This window comes from Vombatus ursinus, unplaced genomic scaffold, assembly GCF_900497805.2.
Source record: "Vombatus ursinus unplaced genomic scaffold, bare-nosed wombat genome assembly UNPS02014809.1, whole genome shotgun sequence".
Lineage (NCBI taxonomy): Eukaryota > Metazoa > Chordata > Mammalia > Diprotodontia > Vombatidae > Vombatus > Vombatus ursinus.
The window spans coordinates 21,368,668-21,386,620 of record NW_020954587.1 but is presented as its reverse complement, the minus strand read 5'-3'; the positions used below and the strand labels follow the sequence as shown (position 1 = coordinate 21,386,620).

Below are 17,953 nucleotides of genomic sequence, written 5' to 3'. Positions count from 1 at the left end.
TTAATTTCTATCATGACAATTGATTTCAAAACACAATCATGCTAATACTTTTATAACATAAAACTATTATTTTTTTTTTTTAGAGTACCAGATGGCTAACTGGGCCATACCATGCTACTTCATAAACATTAACTAGTGGATAGCATTTACTCATGGAAAACAAAATCTATAGAGTTGTTGTAGCTTCTGAAAAGGGTACAAAGAACAATTTGGCTGATGTAAAGTTTACTCAAATGGAAAAAAAACCAAAGGTGTAGCAGGTTATTAGGGCAGCAATATAAACAGACCATTGTGGTTTTCAGCCTCAATGTTTTAAAAAGTAACATAAGTCATTCTGAGATTTCTTAAAATGCAAATCAACTACAAAATCATTTTTTTATCACATTCTTTTGGACTTGGTGTTGTGGAGAGGGGAGAAAGAAAAGGCGAAAAACTCAAACTGTTGGAACATCACAAAATAAACAATCCATATGAATGATTTGAAAGTCACTAGAAGAATAAATATTATTTGTTTTTCATAAAGAAATGGAAAACTGGAGATGAAGTGGGAGGCTTGCATCTTGCATTCTGTTCTGTCTCTGCCAAACATTGCTGCATTTTTGTTCCCTGTATATGGGTATGATTTCTTTCCTTAGTTCTTTGATAATAGCTATAGTCCTGAATACTTGCTTTGAGGTACCTGGCTGCTGCTCCCTAGTTGCTGCTACTGGGTAAATACCAACACACAAGTAGAAGTAGAGTAAAGGCTCCCAGAAGGGTCAGGGCATGTGGATATTCAAGTTGGTCCCACAAGATATGCTTGAGAACATAAGCAGCTCCATGGACTAGAACGTCCCTTGATACAAATGTTACTGCCTAAGAAATGATAGGAATTTAAAAGCTTAAAAAGAAATTGAAACAAGAAGTCCTTTTATTAAAAGAATAAAATGTCCCAATTACCTAAGGACAAGTTTGAATTGGAGATATGAGTAGAAATTTACTCTAAATGGAGGCTAAGAGCACTAAATATTGAGGATACTTAATTATTCAGGTACTTATCTGTAAAAGTACTTAATTTCAAAGCAATTAGTATTTCCTATGTCTCATTAAGTGATGGAAAACTTTAGGAAGAAATTAACCTCTACTCCCCAATCCTCTAGTACCTTTTGACCTGTTGTAATGGGGGATCTGGAACTCTCTCACCCCCTGAGATAGGGTCTTTCTACTCTCTCTACATGTGTAAGAGGCTTTTTCTGAGATCATGATATGAAAGGAAATTACCTAGAGAGATTGGAGCACTCATGGACATTCTATAACTAGTTCTGGTTGGCTAAACTGGTGGTGGTGGTGGTTGTCCTTTGTTCTGGAAGAGGACCAAAACGACATCACTATGTTAGAATCAAGTTGGTCAGTGTGTCTGCCTGTGGCTGATCAAACCAATATGAGCTCAGAATGCTCTACCACAGGTCGGGCACAAATAGTCCCTGTGAACATTTGGGGTAGATTCTCTAAATCTATGCATCTCATGTCTCTTTTGAGCTACTTCAATTCTGCTTTGCTCATAGAGCATAGCACCTTCTTTGATGAAGACACAACAAGCCGGGCAGTCCTGTGCCAGTGTCTCCTACGTCACACAATCAATTCAATTCCAAAGTTCTTCAGACAGACCTTGATAGCATCCTTGTATTGCTTTTTCAGACCACCATGTGAGCACTTGCTTTGAGTTCCCCATAAAATAGTCTTTTAGGCAAGCATATGTTTGACATTTGAACAAAGTGGGCAGCCCATCAGAGTTGCATTCTCTGCAGTAGAGTTTGAATTTGATTAAGAACCTCAGTGTTTGGTACCTTATCCTGCTAGATGATCATCAGAATCTTGCAGGACAATTCAAATGGAAGTGATTCAATTTCCTGGCATGGTGCTGGTGTACTGTCCAGGTGTCACAGGCATACAATAAAGAGGTCAGCACAACGGCTCTGTAGACTTTCAGCTTGGTAGTCAGTCTAATACCTCTTCTCTCCCACACTTTCCTTCAGAATCTCCCATACACTGAACTAGCTCTGGCAATGCATGTGTCAACCTTGTTATCAGTGTGTACATTCCTGGAAAGTACATTGCCAAGGTAAGTGAACTTATCCACAGTATTCAAAAACTTCTCCATTTGCTGTAACCACCATGTAAGGCTGGTGTGGTGCTGGCTGGTGGATCAGCTATGTTTTCTTGGTGTTGATTGTTAGACCAAAATTAGCACAAGCTGTAGAACACCAACCCTTACTTTATTGCAAATCCCAACTAAACTCTTACCTTTTACAGGAAGCCTTTCCCTATCCCTCTTAATTCTAGAACCTTTCTTCTGCTCATTATTTCCTATTCATTATATGTTTTATGTGTGTGTATATTTGTACACTAAGGACCTTTCTGCTCTCTGTTTTGGAAAAACCCTAACCAGGGGCCTAAACTCATGCTTTAATGAACCAGAGAATTAGAGAAAAAGGAACACTCCCCTCCCTCATCCCCTAGCCAGGCTGTCCTAGGATTGAAGCCAGTGTGGTCCGGATGTCTGGATAGAGAGCAGAGAGTTCTCTTAGGAAGAGGGAGTTGCTAAGTGCACCCATCTTTTGACCTCAGTGGGAGTCCTCAATGTTAAGTTTGTTTTGCATGGTATCTGTAGTTAAATTGGATACGGAATGTATAGTGAGGAAACTCCATCAATGATAGTCATAGTTTGTGTACTTTATTTTTTCCCTTTTATTACAGATATTCAGCTTTCTCTGAACGTATTTCTTTAATGACCAAAGACATGCAAACATCTTTAAATTTATGTAATAAACTTACACAAATAATCTTATATGTGTTTATTTTAATCCAATTCTCAACATTTATTTGCTTATAATTGCAGCAAGTTAAGGAATACAGAAACTGAAGTATTACTTGCACTAATTGTACTTCAAAGCCTCATGATGGCATGGAGATAACCCTCTGGAAGAACTTATACCAAGCTGCAAAGACTTCATGCTTGGGTCTGGTCAGATTGTACATCTGTTTTCCAAGGACTAGGCTACTTAAGTTTCATAAGGCTCATCATCAGGCTGGCAGCAGGGGGATGAATTTTTCAGCTATAGCAACTGAAAACCATTTTGTTGACTATAGGAGGGTTGCAAAAGGTAAGAGGGATGGAAGACACACACACTGATGAAATCACAGATCTTTGAATGGGGATAAAAAAACACAGTCATGATTCAGTTAGCTTCTATTACGGATTCAAGTAACATAACAAAAGTGATTTTAATTGGAAAATGGATTAAACAATTTCAAGTATCTTCTTTGATTGTTACTTTGTATAAGTCATGTATACTCACTTTTAATGATTGCTATTTTGAAAAATTGTATGTTTGTCTTAAAAAAAGAAGTAATGGCATGAAAAATTCAAAAACCATATTAACATGTTTAGAGAAACTGGACGCTTGGAAGAAACAAAAATATAACCACACTTCTGCACCCTGACAAAAAAAGCTTACCTTCATCTTTGTATTCTTTCTTCATATTGTAAATATGTGTCAAGAGCTGTAATTTTTCTAGACTTGGAGGTAACACTGACTTTTTTTAATTGCATAAACTGAGTAAAAAAAAAAAATCAGACCTTTGATCTAGCTGACCTTAAAAGTCATTTAAGATTTTTCATGCCAATCAAATACATTTTAAGCTGACTTTCAAAATAGAAAAGAAAATAAGTTGCCAGTGCCATACTACACTTCTATACTAGATATGGTTACAAAATGTCACAAAATCAACATAACAAAGAGTTTTTAACATTCCAGCTTTTCCAGAAAATCACATTCAACACTTTCTTCCAGTTGCTTCAAGATCCTTGGGCCATCTGTAATAGGAAACTCTGCTGAAGGAGATCCTAAATACTCATGAGACAAATGACTTTGAGTCTTAAAAGCACAGCTCAGAGTCCTGAAGAAAGGTATCAACTGCACGATGCTGGATATAGAACGTTGGTGTAAAAGAGGGAATTCACACTTGATAGAAGTCGTCTTGTTACTACCGTTTATCTCCTGTAAACAAACCCACAAAAGTAAGTTATTTGGCTTTGGCAGGACCTCCACACTAAGATTTTAGACCACTTAAAAATTCTTAGGGTATGACATTTCATGAAAATTTAGTAACAACAATAATTATGCTTCTAATTTAAGTTTGAGGTTATGAGAAGGGCTTTCCCTCTAGTCTACTACAACCTCTAGCAACAGATGCTGGAGAATCTCTCTTTTTCCTGGTCTTTAGACATTATACTGGCTTCTTAAAGATGCCGCATGCTCTAGTAGAAAGAATCATAGCATCTTAGAACCTCAGAGGTTTATTTTGGCTGAAAACTCAGCAAAAAAGTCTTTTACAACATTACGCGCAAATATAGTTATCTGTCTTCTGCTTTAAGATGTTGTGTGATGGGGAACTCCAGTCATTTTATGTTCATCTAAGTCATTGATAAAAAAAAAAGTTTGAGCATGACAGGAGCAAGGACAAAGTCCTGCAGTTCCTTAGAATCCCTTCTTCCACATTAATATCAATTTATAGCAACTTGACCAAATACAAATCCATCTAACACCATTAAAAAGACTGGGTCTTCCTGTTTTGCTCATTTTGAAAAGTTAAAGGGTTGATCATGGGTCTGATGTCATTGGCACAGAAGCTTTGACGTGACATGTTTTCACCTTGGAAACCAGCTCACCCTACCTAAAGCAATCTGTTGGCCTTACTATATTAATGTTGAACTTAGTAAAAGACAACTTAGCCCCACTGCTCCTCTGAACTCTCAAATAAACCAGTGCCATATCTTCACTGAATGTATACTTTGTGTGCTATTATTTATAGTAAACCTCATTTTGTCAGTTGTCATATGGTCTAGGAGTGGTCCAGGCTTGGGATTAGAACTACTCTAAATTCGATCACTGGATTGGCTTGAGTTAGGTTTGGCCTAAAGAGTTTTACCATATCTACATTGCAATTTAGAAAAAGTTAACAGTATACATTTAAGTTTTAAAGAACAATTTTTTTGTTTACTCCATATTTTAAGTTGAGAAGTTCCAAGATTCTAACAACATGTGGTTTGCATTCTTGATGATACTCCTCTAAATCTGAGAGAACGGCAGAAGTCTTTGTATCTACTTCTGGAACAAATGCCCATTTATACCTAGAAAAAGAAACAAACATTTGGATCAGACATTATAGTTCAGAGGTCATTTCTATGGGAAAATCATGATGTATCTTTTTATCGGAGAGGGTAGAGAGGTGAAGAAGGAAGTTTAACTTTACCCTATGGTTTGTGAATTTAGTAGGAGAAAACACAGGGATCTCTCATATACTGCAAATTACCTGAAACTTGGGTTTTATGTTAGAGGAAATTTGTGTTAGTGCAAGTTTTATTTGCCATTAGTAACAAAGTTGTAGATGCTCATATATTGAAACAACTACAAGCAATTTAACTAACAGAAGTCATAGACCTCTCTAAAAAATACCACATGTACCCCCTGGTAAGTGCATATAACTTACATTTGAAATAAAGGCATCTTGTCTGGTGGAAAAGAAAGTGCTGTGTCCAGGAACTTGCAAGCGGATAAATACAAGATGAGTTCATTTGGGGATATCTCACTGCCATCAGCTCCTGAAGCTCTCATTCTGTTTACTTTGCTGTTGCTTCTGCACAATTTATAATCAAGGAAATACACATTAGAAATTCAGAAAGATCTTTTAAGTTGGATACTCATTTGAAAGTTTCGATTTCCCTCAGAATTTTTTTTTCTGTTCACAATGTTCATAAAATCTCTGAGTTGGAAGGGAATAGAGAGGTCATCTAGTTTAACCACTACCGGAAACATCAATTCCCTTGACATTTCTCAAAAGTGGTCATTCAAGCCCCACTTAGACCCCTGGACTCTTAGAGAATTCACTATTAATACAGCACATTTCATTTCTGAATAGCTTTCATTTCTCAGGAAGTTCTATATATAGTATGAAACTGAAACCTATGTCTGCAACTTCCACCAACTGCTTCAGTGGAGCAAAGCAGAAAAATTTTCATTTTTCTTCCATACAACTACCCTTTAAATCTTTAAATATCAGAAGACAACAGTCATGCACTATGCCCATCGCCCACCTTCCAGGGCAGACTACAGTGGGGCTATTACTTCCTTTGTTTTGAACAACAGCTTTTTAATGTGGCCTAAGATTGAGTTAATATTTTTGGCTATCAAGTCAACAAGCATTCATTAAGCACCTATGATGTACCAGGTACTTTGGTAAGCAATGGGGAAACCAAGGAAAGTAAAAAGCAGTCCCTGCTTTCAAGGAGCTCACGGCCTAATGGGGGAAACAGCATACAAACAACTATGTACAAACAAGATATATACAGGATAAACTGGACAGCACTAGATAAAGCACTAGATTAAGAAAGATCAGGACAGAATTCTTACAGAAGGTGGGATTTTAGAGACGTGAAGGAAGCCATGAAATCTAAAAGACAGAGATGAGGAGAGAGAGTTCCAGGCATGGGGGACAGACAGTGAAAAAGGCAAGAGATGAAGTGTCTTGTTCAAAGAACAGCAAGGAGGCCAGTGTCACTGGAGATCAGAGAATATTGGGTAGAGGACGTAAGCTATTAAGAAGACTGGAAAAAGTAGGAAGAGATCAAGTTATGAAAAGCTTTAAAAGTGAAACAGAGGATTTGATCTTGAAGGCAACAGGGAGCCAGCCACTGGAGTTACTGAATGGGGGGTGGTGGTGGTGGTGGTGGTGATTGAATTTTAGGAAGATCACTTTGACAGCTGGGTGGAGAATGGACTGGAATAGTTAGAGACTTGAATCAGGGAGACTAACCAGAAGGCTACTGCAATGGTCCAGGCATGATGTGGTGAGGGCTTACACAAAGGTGGTGGCTGTATCAGAATAGAGGAAGGAATGTATATGAGAAGAGGCTGAGAAGGATAAGGATTACAAAAAGGCCATTAGAGTTGACAATTAAGTGATCATTCCTTGGGAATTGGATGGAGCACTTTCAGTTCATTAAGTTGGACTGCTGGAGTTAATAAGAGAGTGAAGAAACAGATTGTAGATGGTCTTCTAAAGGAACAGAATCCAAATGGAGGAGAGGTATAGGATTACAGTTAGTGATGATGGGTATTTTATGATGGGAAACCATGCTTGTGTTTGAAGGCAGCAAGGAAGCAACAAGTAGATGGACTGAAGGTTAGTGAGAATGGGGATGAAAAAGGGGATGATAAAAACCAGCTGAGGGAAAGAGATAGAATGGAATCATTTGTTGAGGTAGGTAGAGGGATTTGCTTTGGCGAGGAGAACCATCTCTTCAGGTGTGAAGGAAGAGAAAGAAAATGTCTGGGTTATGTGAAATGAGGAGAAATGGAGAAGAGGGAGCTCCAGGTTAATGGTCTCAATTTTTTTCAGTGAAATACAAAGCAAGGCTCACAGTTGAGAGGATGGTGAAGGGTGGTGAAAGAGGGAGCCATGGGAGGTAAGAGGAGGGATAAAAAGGTTTGAAAAAGCCATAGTGGTGAGTGGGATAGTGAATTTATTAGGAAGATGTAAAAATGATTCACTTGCTACAGTAAGGGCCCAGTTAATATCATGTAATATAAATTTGTAGCAGACCCAGTTAATATGGTTTCATGATTTTCTTCAGCTTCCTTCAGCAATACATTGTAGAAGTTGTTAACCATTTACCAAAGGTTTCGTCCAAAGAAACAAACAGAATCTGTTTCCCCCTTAATTGAAAGTTTGTCCAAAGAACAAAGGGAATGGAGTTGCCCCTTACCAAAGGTCTGTTCAAGAACAAACAGAATAGGGTTCACCTTACCAAAGGTTTGAACAAGGAACAAACAGAATCAGGCTGTACATGTGTTATAACATGCTTATTTATTCTCATTAAGCCAGAGAATCATGCATGATGGAGACAGAAAATAATTTTGAACTCAGAAGTAAACAAGCTGAGGAGACCCTTTATATACTTAGAGCAATCTCAACTCAGGATGCCTGTGTCAACCCAAAATTATAGTCTCCATATGTGTTTAGCTATATGTGAGAAAGGAATTTCTTAATGGGATAGGTTGTAAATTCAATAAGATAAGAGAATGTCAAGGTGTCAAATGAAATTATAGATGCAGGATGTCTGCGTTTCTTTTATCATTAACATGACTATATATGTGTATGTGTATGTGTATATGTATATATGTATATGTGTGTATATATATACATATATATGTACATAGCATAACATAACATAGCATGTGTCTTATTCAAGATAGTGTCCAGTTCAAGGTGCCTTGTCCTTGGTAGTCATAAACAGAAGAATGCTCCTGGTCAGATTCATCTGGCTTTGTAGTTGCTGACAAAGGAAGGGATATTTTGAGTTCATTCAGAGAGCAAAGCAAAGCATGTCTGTTATGCTAGAGCACACAGAGCATTATGGTAGGTTAAGCTCAGAGTGGGCCAAAAATGTCTTTCTCCTGATTGGCCAATCCAGGTTTTAGGCCTTTCTCAGGTGATGGGGGGCCCAAAATGGTTCACAAAGTGAAAGCAGCATGATGGTGGGAATCCTCCAGATCTGAGGTTTGGATGGGATAAAAGGGCAAGGGGCTCAATAGAAGAGGACTGTGCAGAGCTGAGCTGGTTCACCAAAAAGTCAAGATAGGGAAAGGAGTAAAGTGTAACTAGCAACCAGTGTGATGGCCTGAGAGAGAACTGATGGTTGAGGGGAACAGAAGTGAGAATGAAGAACAGGGTTTGGGGTTTTCAGGCAGAAGGAGAGGTAAAACAACAAAAGTCTGTGATCAGATAAAGAAATTTCAGAGTTCGTTGACAAGATAAAAGGTATGATCATCTCTGTGCGTGGCCAAGACTGGATGGAAAAAGAGGTCATGAAAAGTGAGTAAGTTGAGGAAGTGAGAGGTCAGAGTGTTTGAGGGAATATTACTATGTAGATTAAAGTATGGGGGCTAGAGTTGGGGAGGACAGAAAGACTGAGTCAGGCACTGAACTTGTTGAGGAAAGGAGAGTGTTCTGAAGGACAGTAGACAGCAAGCACCAGAATCTTGACTGGGTGATAAATATGGATTGAACATCAGAGGAGATGTTACTGAGACACATGTAGAGAGAGCACTTGCAAGTGGCAATGGGGAGAATTCCAATAACTCCACTGTGACCAGTAAGTTAGGGGCATAAACAAAGGTGCAGTCAGTTCTGGAAAGGAGGAAAGTTGTAGGTTCAGGAGGGAGGCAGGTCTAAGGTGAAAGCTAGTTTGTTACATGCTGAGCAAGCATTCCATTTGAACAATGGCAACTGACAGGTTCTGAATCACTGGAATGAGAAGGGGATGATGGTGGAAGTATGTTAATCATTGAGAAATAGGTTCAGGTGGACTATTATTGGGTTTTTTTTATTAATTTATTTTGATTTATCAACAATTACTTCTATATGTTTTTGAGTTTAAAATTTTTCTCCCCCTTCCTCCCCACCACCCTCTCCAAGACGGCACACAATAGGCTCTACATATACATTTCTATTAAACATACTTTCACATTAGTGATGTTGTAAGGAAGAATAAGAACCAATAGGAGGAATCACCAGAAAGAGGAAACAAAACAAAACAGAAGAAAAAAAAATAGTAAATAGTATGCTTCGATCTGCATTCAAACTCCATAGTTCTTTCTTTGGATATGGATAGCATTTTCCATCAGGCCTCTGGAGATTGGACTATCATTGTTCATGGGGATTTACCCTTCCTAGTGGAGTGGTTCCAGGGCCTGAGGCAATTGTGTGTAGCTGAAAGGCGGGGAAAGGAGGAGGAGGAAGTTGCCTCAGTTGGGAGTAAGGCAATTGCTGTGGAGTTGTAGCATGCCAGACAGGATGCCTGGATCACAGGGGAATGGCTGCTTAGTGAGGCTAGGAAGCTTTCGTGGGTAGGTACAGGTAAGGCAGCTGCTGTGGATTTACAGGTGGCTGGGTTAACCCCAAATCACCCTGCATCTCACTGAATGGCCAATAACAGGTGCCAGGCTAAGCCCTACTTGGTTTTTGTTTGGGCCTTGTTGGTTTAGAATGAATGTAAATAGCAATTGTTTCTGTTTTGGTGAGAAACCCTGGAGGGTGTTCCCCTCCCAGATCTGTTTGTTTTTTTTGTTTTTTTAAAAGAGGCCATTCTGCTTTATTTCTTATTAAGTCTTAATCAGTGGGCATTGCCTCGGTCAAACTAAGACCTGTTAAAAACCTTAGCTTGAAAAGGTCAAGGTCCCCAACTGCATCCTGGGCCATCTTTAGTTGTCCAGATCTATATCTGGCCATTGGACCCAGATGGCTCCATAGGAGAAAGTGAGGTTGGTGACTTTGCACAGCCCTCCTCTTATTTAATCCAATTCACTTGCATGTCATGGCATCACCTCCCTGCTGTCATGGTCCTCTTCAAGAATGAAGGACAAACAGCAAAGCAGCAGCAACTTGAGGCTGGAGAGAGGGCCTGGAGGGTGTTACACTGATATAGAGCTTACTTAAATGGGCAGGTAGGTGGTGCAGTGAATAGAGTGCCTGGAGTCAGGAAGACTCATCTTCCCAAGTTCAGATATGACCTCAAACACTTACTAGCCATGTGACCTTGGCCAAATCACTTAGCCCTGTTTGTCACAGTTTCCTCATTTGTAAAATGAGCTGGAGAAGGAAATGGCAAACTGTATCTTTGCCAGGATAACCCCAAATGGGGTCACAAAGAGTAAGACATGACTGAAAAAATGACTGAACAACAACTAGCTTGATTCAGCACCAGTGCTGCAGACCAGGCTCCTTATTTCTTTCCTCCAATGCCCAAGTCTGCTAAACCTAGATATGAACTCTACAAAAACACAAACACATCAGATTTTACTGATTTGGAGGCGAGGGTACCCAATTCCCTCCATGGGCCCAAATGCTATCCAGGTCTCCAGTAGACTGTTCTGCTTCCATTCTCCCTGAAAGCCCTGATGGGGTGCTCGTGCTTGGACCCCAGCCCTAGGACCATATCTCTTCCCAGCCCAAAGACACTACCTCTGGCAATAACTCATGAGTGGGCTCCAGTGAGGCAAACTATCTTTCCCTGTTACAAGAAGAAACTGACGTCTGTGGAATTTCCCTTGTATGAATAGGACTATCTTATACCAGCAGAACTATCAGGTACTGATTCCCACAGTTACCATACACAACCCAGGTCAAGATGTCAACTCCCAAGGCTATCTTGTTACAGTTGTAGATGTACAGACATAAAGATTCTTTAGAACCTTTCCCCCCTCCAGGCCATGCCAGTGGTGAATGATGCCTGTGCCCAAGGTACAGAAACTCTATGTTCACCACCTAATTAGCATACTTGCCACACAATTCACTGTACTTTTCCTATCTAAGCTTTGCATCACTCCTATTAGGTTGTGAGTACTCTAAAAGGGCTCTGTCCTCTATATAACAGTACAATAAATCTTTTGCCACTTGACTGTAAGACTGCTTGAGTCTTTGAATTCTTTCCAGACAACTCCACCCTGAACCTCAGTATTTTGGGGCCCCTGTACCCCTAAAACCGCATCAGCCCCTCCAATATGTGACTATGTCCTACCTCAACAAATCTGGCTTGCTTTACTCTCTTGTTGTGGGCTCCATACTTCTTTGTACTGGAGTTTTGATATTCTAAATCTTCTTGACTATGCATTCAGATAACGGATGAGATATACCTTTTTACTAGACACATCTTTATTATTTGCTGATTATAACTAAACTTACATTCCATTAAAATCCCTAGGTCTTTTTCACATTTTCTACTGCCTAATCATGTCTACTGTATATGTGCAATTGATATTTTTAACCCGAGGGTGAGACATTACATTTATTCCTAGCAAATTTTCTCTAAAAATGGCTGAGATGAAATTCTACCATTTGCATTTGGCCATGTTCCCCAATAAAAATTTTCTACCATTAAAAACAGTTTAACTTATATCCACTTTAGAAATAAATTAGTGTTCCAAGAACATCAATGCATTTTAAGAAATGCATTTATAAAATTTCATAGTGTTAGATCTGGCCCATTGTTTTAGCCTAAGAAGCTTCTGAATACTAATTCTGTAACATATTAGTGACCCCTCCTCTAGCTTCAGGAGTTCTAAAAATCTGATAAGTAAATCATCTATATTTTTATTTCAGTCACTGATTTAAAAAAATATTAAACAGAAAAGGTAAAAAACAGAACCCTGTAGCACTCCATCAGACTGTCATCATTCTATCAATCATAATTCTTTGGGTCCAAATTATTAAGTTCAAGCAATCCACTTGAGTGGACATAAGACAGCTCTTATGTCATTCACTAGTACTCACAATAAATTCTACAAGAGATCTTGCTGAAGTCCAGGAATATAAATGCATGGTATTTTCTGGATCTATCAGTATAATAACATTGCTAGTAACTAGTCCCTTGAAAAATGTCTTAGACTGTTACAGTTAACATTGGACTATACTATTCTTTAAAATTACGTTCAGTAGGGGCAGCTAGGTGGCACAATGGATAGAGCACAGGCCCTGGAGTCAGGAAGACCTGAGTTCAAATACGGCCTCAGACACATGATACTTACTAGCAAGTATGGGCACCTGGGCAAGTCACTTAACCCTGATTGCCTCAAAAAAAATTATGTTCATTAATATAATTGAAACATTATTCTCTCATGCCCAAATTTCAGCCATACTGGGCTACTTGCTGTTATCTATTCAAAACATCCCCTCTTCTATTTCCATGCCTTTACCCACACTCTCCCCTATTCCTGGAATGTTCCTCTCCTTTATCTTTGTCGCATACATTTTCTAGCTCAGATGCCACCTTCCCAGAGGAGGCTAGTCATAAACTTCCCAGCTCTTAGTCCTCTTCCATTCCCTCCTATAATTATTTTGCACATATCTCATATGTGCTTAATTTAAGTATATAGGTTTTTTTTTTCTCCCAGTAAAATGTAAGCTCCTTGAAGGTAGGGAATATTTTATTTTTATCTTTGTCCCCAGTGTTCAGTCCAGTGCCTGGCAGTGGTAGACATTTAATAAATGCTTTCAAAATGGAATCAAATATTATAGTACCATTTTTTTTTTCAGCTGGCAGACTCTATGTCAGTGGCAAGTGGCTTGTGCCTTCCTGGTACACTGAGCAAATCTTTAATATATCTACAAAGTTGTGTGCTTGTAGATATATTAAAATAACTTGGTCCTATGGCACGTTTTATCCTTCTATTATTCAGAGGCCTAGGAAAAAGAAATAAGACCAGACTATTCCTCAAACATGTATAAGTACACATATAACAAAGACATTTTTAAATGCTTACTTTGATGATTCATTCCTCTGTATTAGATCATCTTCAAATTGTATAAATGTCTGAATCTTAAAAAGAAAATATACCTTTTAATGAATTTTAAAAAACATTTAAAAGAACCATGTAGTTGTCACAGTCTTAAAAAAATTACAGCTAATATTTGGTGATTCAACATAATAAAGTGTTAATTTGTTTAAATACCTTACTTTTTGGCTTTTCAGGAATCTTAATCAATTAGTGATCAACATATGTCCTTTCTCTAATTTAATAACCATGAAAAGACAGTCTTATGAATTTGTGATTAAAAAAAATACTGTGTTAAAATGAAACAAAGTCAGTTTTTGAAAAAGTCACCATAGTCACCTTCTAGAGAAAGAAAACAAGAGAGGAAGGAAAGGCCAGAGACTAAAAGTGTGGTGCCAGCTAGGCTGTTACTACTTCTGTCTCATTCCTTTCAAATAAATAGCTCTTGAAATCCTCGGACCTCTTTTTTCCCTTAAAGTCTCTTGTCTATGTTGGTAAAAATCCTTCACACTTGTGCTCTGGGGCCTTCCCATTACATTCTGCCTGAGATTAGTTCCTCTCTCTTTGACTGGAGCTTGTATTTTTAAGACAAATGTTTTTGCTCACCAATTCAGTGACCATTATTGGCCACAATGAAGTCAGATGTTGAGGAGATATTCTTAGTAGCAAAACTCTGAAAAAGAGGAACATCTGAGCAGCAACTATGGGAGTCTGTCCAACTCTGAGATTCTCTGTCAGTCGTTCTGGGGAAAGATTATTAATATATCAGAAAAATATGAATAAAAATAAATGTTTTTGTTGCTGGAGCCCAAGGGCTTGCTGTTAACCTGACTAAGGATAAGTTGAAGCTAATAAATTAAGGGTGTACTAAATCTTGAGGTTAAAAATAACTGCTGAACCTGGGGAAGCTAAGAATAAGATGCTGAATTTTAGATGGTCTTGCATCATGGGGAAGGGGGAAGGAAGCTTTTTCCAAACGAGGAACTGAGTCACCCAGTTATCTAGATGAAGGAACCCAAGAAAGATAGGTGGCTATTTTGGAGGACATAAAGATAAAGAACATGGAACTCTGAAAGAAGAAGCAAGACCCTACGAAATCACCAGAAAACCCAGTGAGCAAATAGGAAGACTTAGCCAGACCACTGTTTGAACTGAGCCTGTGCAGGGGCGATGAACAACTAAGGGAGGACCTGCAGAAGGATTGTACCAAATGTTTTCAGAGAGAGCCAAGTTAAAAGTGATGCCTGTGTCACAAGATGGGGAAAGAAGGGAAAAGGGCTAAAACATATGTTATGAATGTACACTTTGGTGAGGAGGACTGGGAAGGAACAAGATTCTGGCTATCCTGGCACAGTAATTCTGTTCCATCACAGCTTACAAAAGAAGCAATGTACGCTCAATAAAGTTTCCAGCCAGAATCCAGGTTCCTCTACACAGAGGAGTTAGAGTGACTGTGTGACATCTGGGTTCTAAATAGGAAACTGAGGCTAAAGATGTAATTGTTTTCTTCTTTATTTAATTTACATGTTGGAAAAATGAAAATTCTAGTTTTTCTGTATTTAAGTATAAACAAGCTAATATACTTAACGTTTTCTTAAATTAGTCTCATATAAAGTTAGACTTTATACTGGTACTTTGGATAGAAAGGAAAATCCTTTGCTCTCCCCTTCTCAGTCAACTACTCATTTCCTATTCTTCCAAGGTGGTATGATCCGAGAAGAGCTGTGGTCACTGCTTTCCTGGCCTACGTTGTGGTTTGTGGGTGACCACAAGCATTCTTTCCCCTCCTGGAACTGTGACCAGGGTCCCTGCTTCCCTGTGGTCACATGCTCTAATGTGCTCGTGGTTTCTCCTTGCCCTGGGACTGTGATGAGGAACTGAACATGGGCAGTGCAACTGGGTGCTGCACCCAGTGTCAGAAAAGGGACCCCTGTATTTTCCTTCTGACCAGTTGTTTGACCCCTTTACTGTTTGTGGGCTCAGAGCTCTGGAAGCTGCTGTCGCCAATTCGGTGGCTTGCCGGGGAACAGCCTCTGCTGGATCGCACTCCATTCTGACCCCCGTGAGAAAGACCTTTCCTGCTGACCTTCTAAGTTACCTTGGGCTGGACAATCATTCACCTCGTCCTTTTGTCGGTTCTGCCACTCCAGAATTGGCTTTGAGGCATTATTTTAAAGTTTGGAAAGGAATTGAGGAGAGCTTGGGTGAGTCTGGGCCTCTATTCCATCATCTTGGCTCTTTTTTCCCACTTCCCCCCACTATCCATTTTTAAATATTAGACTCCTCCATTTACACATTTCTTTCTCTAACCACTCTCACAAACTTGACAAAATCAGCTAATAATCTTTTTAATTAGGAGGCAGATCTCATACCCTTCTCAGTTCAGGGCTACAGCATGCATCTCTGTTGGATCAGAGTCTGCTTCTACTAAAATAACCTGTTTCTATTAAAACCAGAGCCCAAGCTTTCTAGCTCTCCTGAGCCACAAGCAGGCCATCATTTTTTATTTTAGAAATTCTTTATTTATACCAGTATGTGATACAAAGAAATTTCTATAAGTAGAAGCTGCAGATTTAAGCAAACTTATCTTTAGCTTAGCTAACCAAGATCCAACAACAAGTGATATAACTAACTGAAAGTGGATAGCAAGATATGAAAAATAGCTTATTTTATATACAGTCAGATAGAAGCCTGGAAGATAGAACAGATATGATAGTATCTGGACATGCTGACCTATTGATTTGGGGAAGTTAGAATACTAAAAAAATCCTAAGACTTAGGCAAAGAGATGAACTAGGGATGACGAATCTTGAGATAACTAATTTTGTAATGTAATACAATTTTGTAATTTTGTAATGACTTCAAGTGGTTTCAGGACAGATGATGGTGGATGATTTTTGTGTTATATTCTATCAAATATCAATACAGTCTGCATGACTGCCACTGTAAATTTTGTTATAAAGATGCATAGCGTTTATGCTGATATTACAGATTCAGATTATAAGAGTGGTATGCAGACTTCATAAAATAAAGATCAATGGAATATCATTATCTTTGTATTACTTGTCAGTCAATAAACATTTATTAAGTGCCTACTATGTGCCTGATGGGGCCATCGCCAGTTATCCTGTCATCACTGCCAGTCTTTCCACTGGCCTCCAACGACTCTGGAGGAGTGAGAGAGGCGGCGGACTTTGCTCAGCTCTGCCTCACTCAAATCCAACTCACAAGCAGGTCAAGACATCGTGCTCGTGATGTCATTGGTCTTCTTTGAGAACAAAGGATGAACAACAACATGTACCTGGCACCCAGGAAATCCTGTGCAGCACTAAGCGACTCTTTGAGGCTTAGTTCTCAGAGTCCACGTGAGTATTTTAGAATCAGTGTCAAGCCAGAAAAGGGCATGCACAGAGAAGTGAGTTAAGTAAGTATAAAGTCCAAAGTAGAAATCTGATGAAAAAGCAGTCATGTTTGTATGACTTCTCATGTATAATAGGTAAAACACAGCTCGCCTTCTCAATGGATGGGGGAGGCCTGAAAGAACAGATAGAATTTAGAGCTCAAAAGGTAAAGAAAAAAAACCAAAACACCATAAATAAAGAATTTGTTGTTGTTTTTGTTGAGGAATATTAAGGAGTCCCCTGAACTTGTTTTTTTGAGTTGCCATATTTTTCAGAAACAGTGAACCCTGAGAATGCAGGAGGCCTTGAACATGTCAAGGATGAACTCAAACTCCCCCTGCCTCCCTGGACCTCAAGATGACATAATTTGTTGTTTGCACCCCAAATTGGACTCCCTGTGGGTCCTCTGGAGTCAAGATAGGTGCCAGTCAATCTGCACTAGGCTGAGAAACTGCTTGTGAAGCTGGGATCTTGTAGATAAGCAGACCTTCCTATCTTCATAGCTAGCATGTTCCCAAGGGAAAAGAATGCAGCTTTTGTTATCTTAATTTTTCATGATTTCTCCTCCTCTGCCATTCCCATTTAGGTGGAGATTTCTATTTCTGCTCCTTTCTTTGTCATAATTTTATAAATATGCAAGCTTCTGTTTGGATTGTGACCTCTTTGCTCTTATTTATGTTCATTTTTCTTGTAATAAACCTAGTTTTCACATAAGTTTTGTAAAGTTGTGATGGCTTGTTGATATTTTAAAAAGAAAGAGGTAGTTGAGGATAATACACCTACACACTCCTCTGTTGTCACCACACAGCTCTCAAAGTTCAACACTGTGGGTGCTGAAAACTCACCTGAAACAAAACCTTTCCAATCTTTTTCGCTCCTTCATGTTTAAATACTTTTTGCTTCTGGGATAATGGAGAGGAAAGTCATCTGAGAAGCAGCTAGGAGAAGTAAGTCCCCTGGAAGACTTCCAGATATCTAGGTTGCTGAAGTATAGGCTGGAGGAAGGGAGGGTCTAAGCCACTGCTGCTAGGGGCAAGGGAGGAGCTCAACTATTTTTTGGCCATCAGGGAAACAATACATAGGGGGGATTTTGAATGTCCCTGGTGGCTCTGATTTTTAACTCATCTAAGTCTAAGGATGAGCAAAACTCAAATTGCTTAGTCTCTATAGTTCTTCCAT

General features: G+C 39.0%; 1 protein-coding gene across 3 annotated transcripts in view; it reads right to left on the bottom strand.

Moving 5' to 3' along the window:
• Positions 1 to 2,697: 2,697 nt before the first annotated feature.
• The window catches only part of DOP1B (DOP1 leucine zipper like protein B), a 148,177-nt gene continuing 132,921 nt past the window's right edge, over positions 2,698 to 17,953 (bottom strand). For all 3 annotated transcript variants that reach the window (XM_027875480.1, XM_027875482.1, XM_027875481.1), the window contains exons 33-37: positions 13,980 to 14,116; positions 13,362 to 13,417; positions 5,533 to 5,679; positions 5,044 to 5,173; positions 2,698 to 4,040 (exon numbers count right to left, since the gene is read on the bottom strand). In XM_027875480.1, the coding sequence (XP_027731281.1) occupies positions 3,786 to 4,040; positions 5,044 to 5,173; positions 5,533 to 5,679; positions 13,362 to 13,417; positions 13,980 to 14,116 (725 nt within the window). In that variant the 3' untranslated portion in view covers positions 2,698 to 3,785. The remainder of the gene's footprint in view (positions 4,041 to 5,043; positions 5,174 to 5,532; positions 5,680 to 13,361; positions 13,418 to 13,979; positions 14,117 to 17,953) is intronic.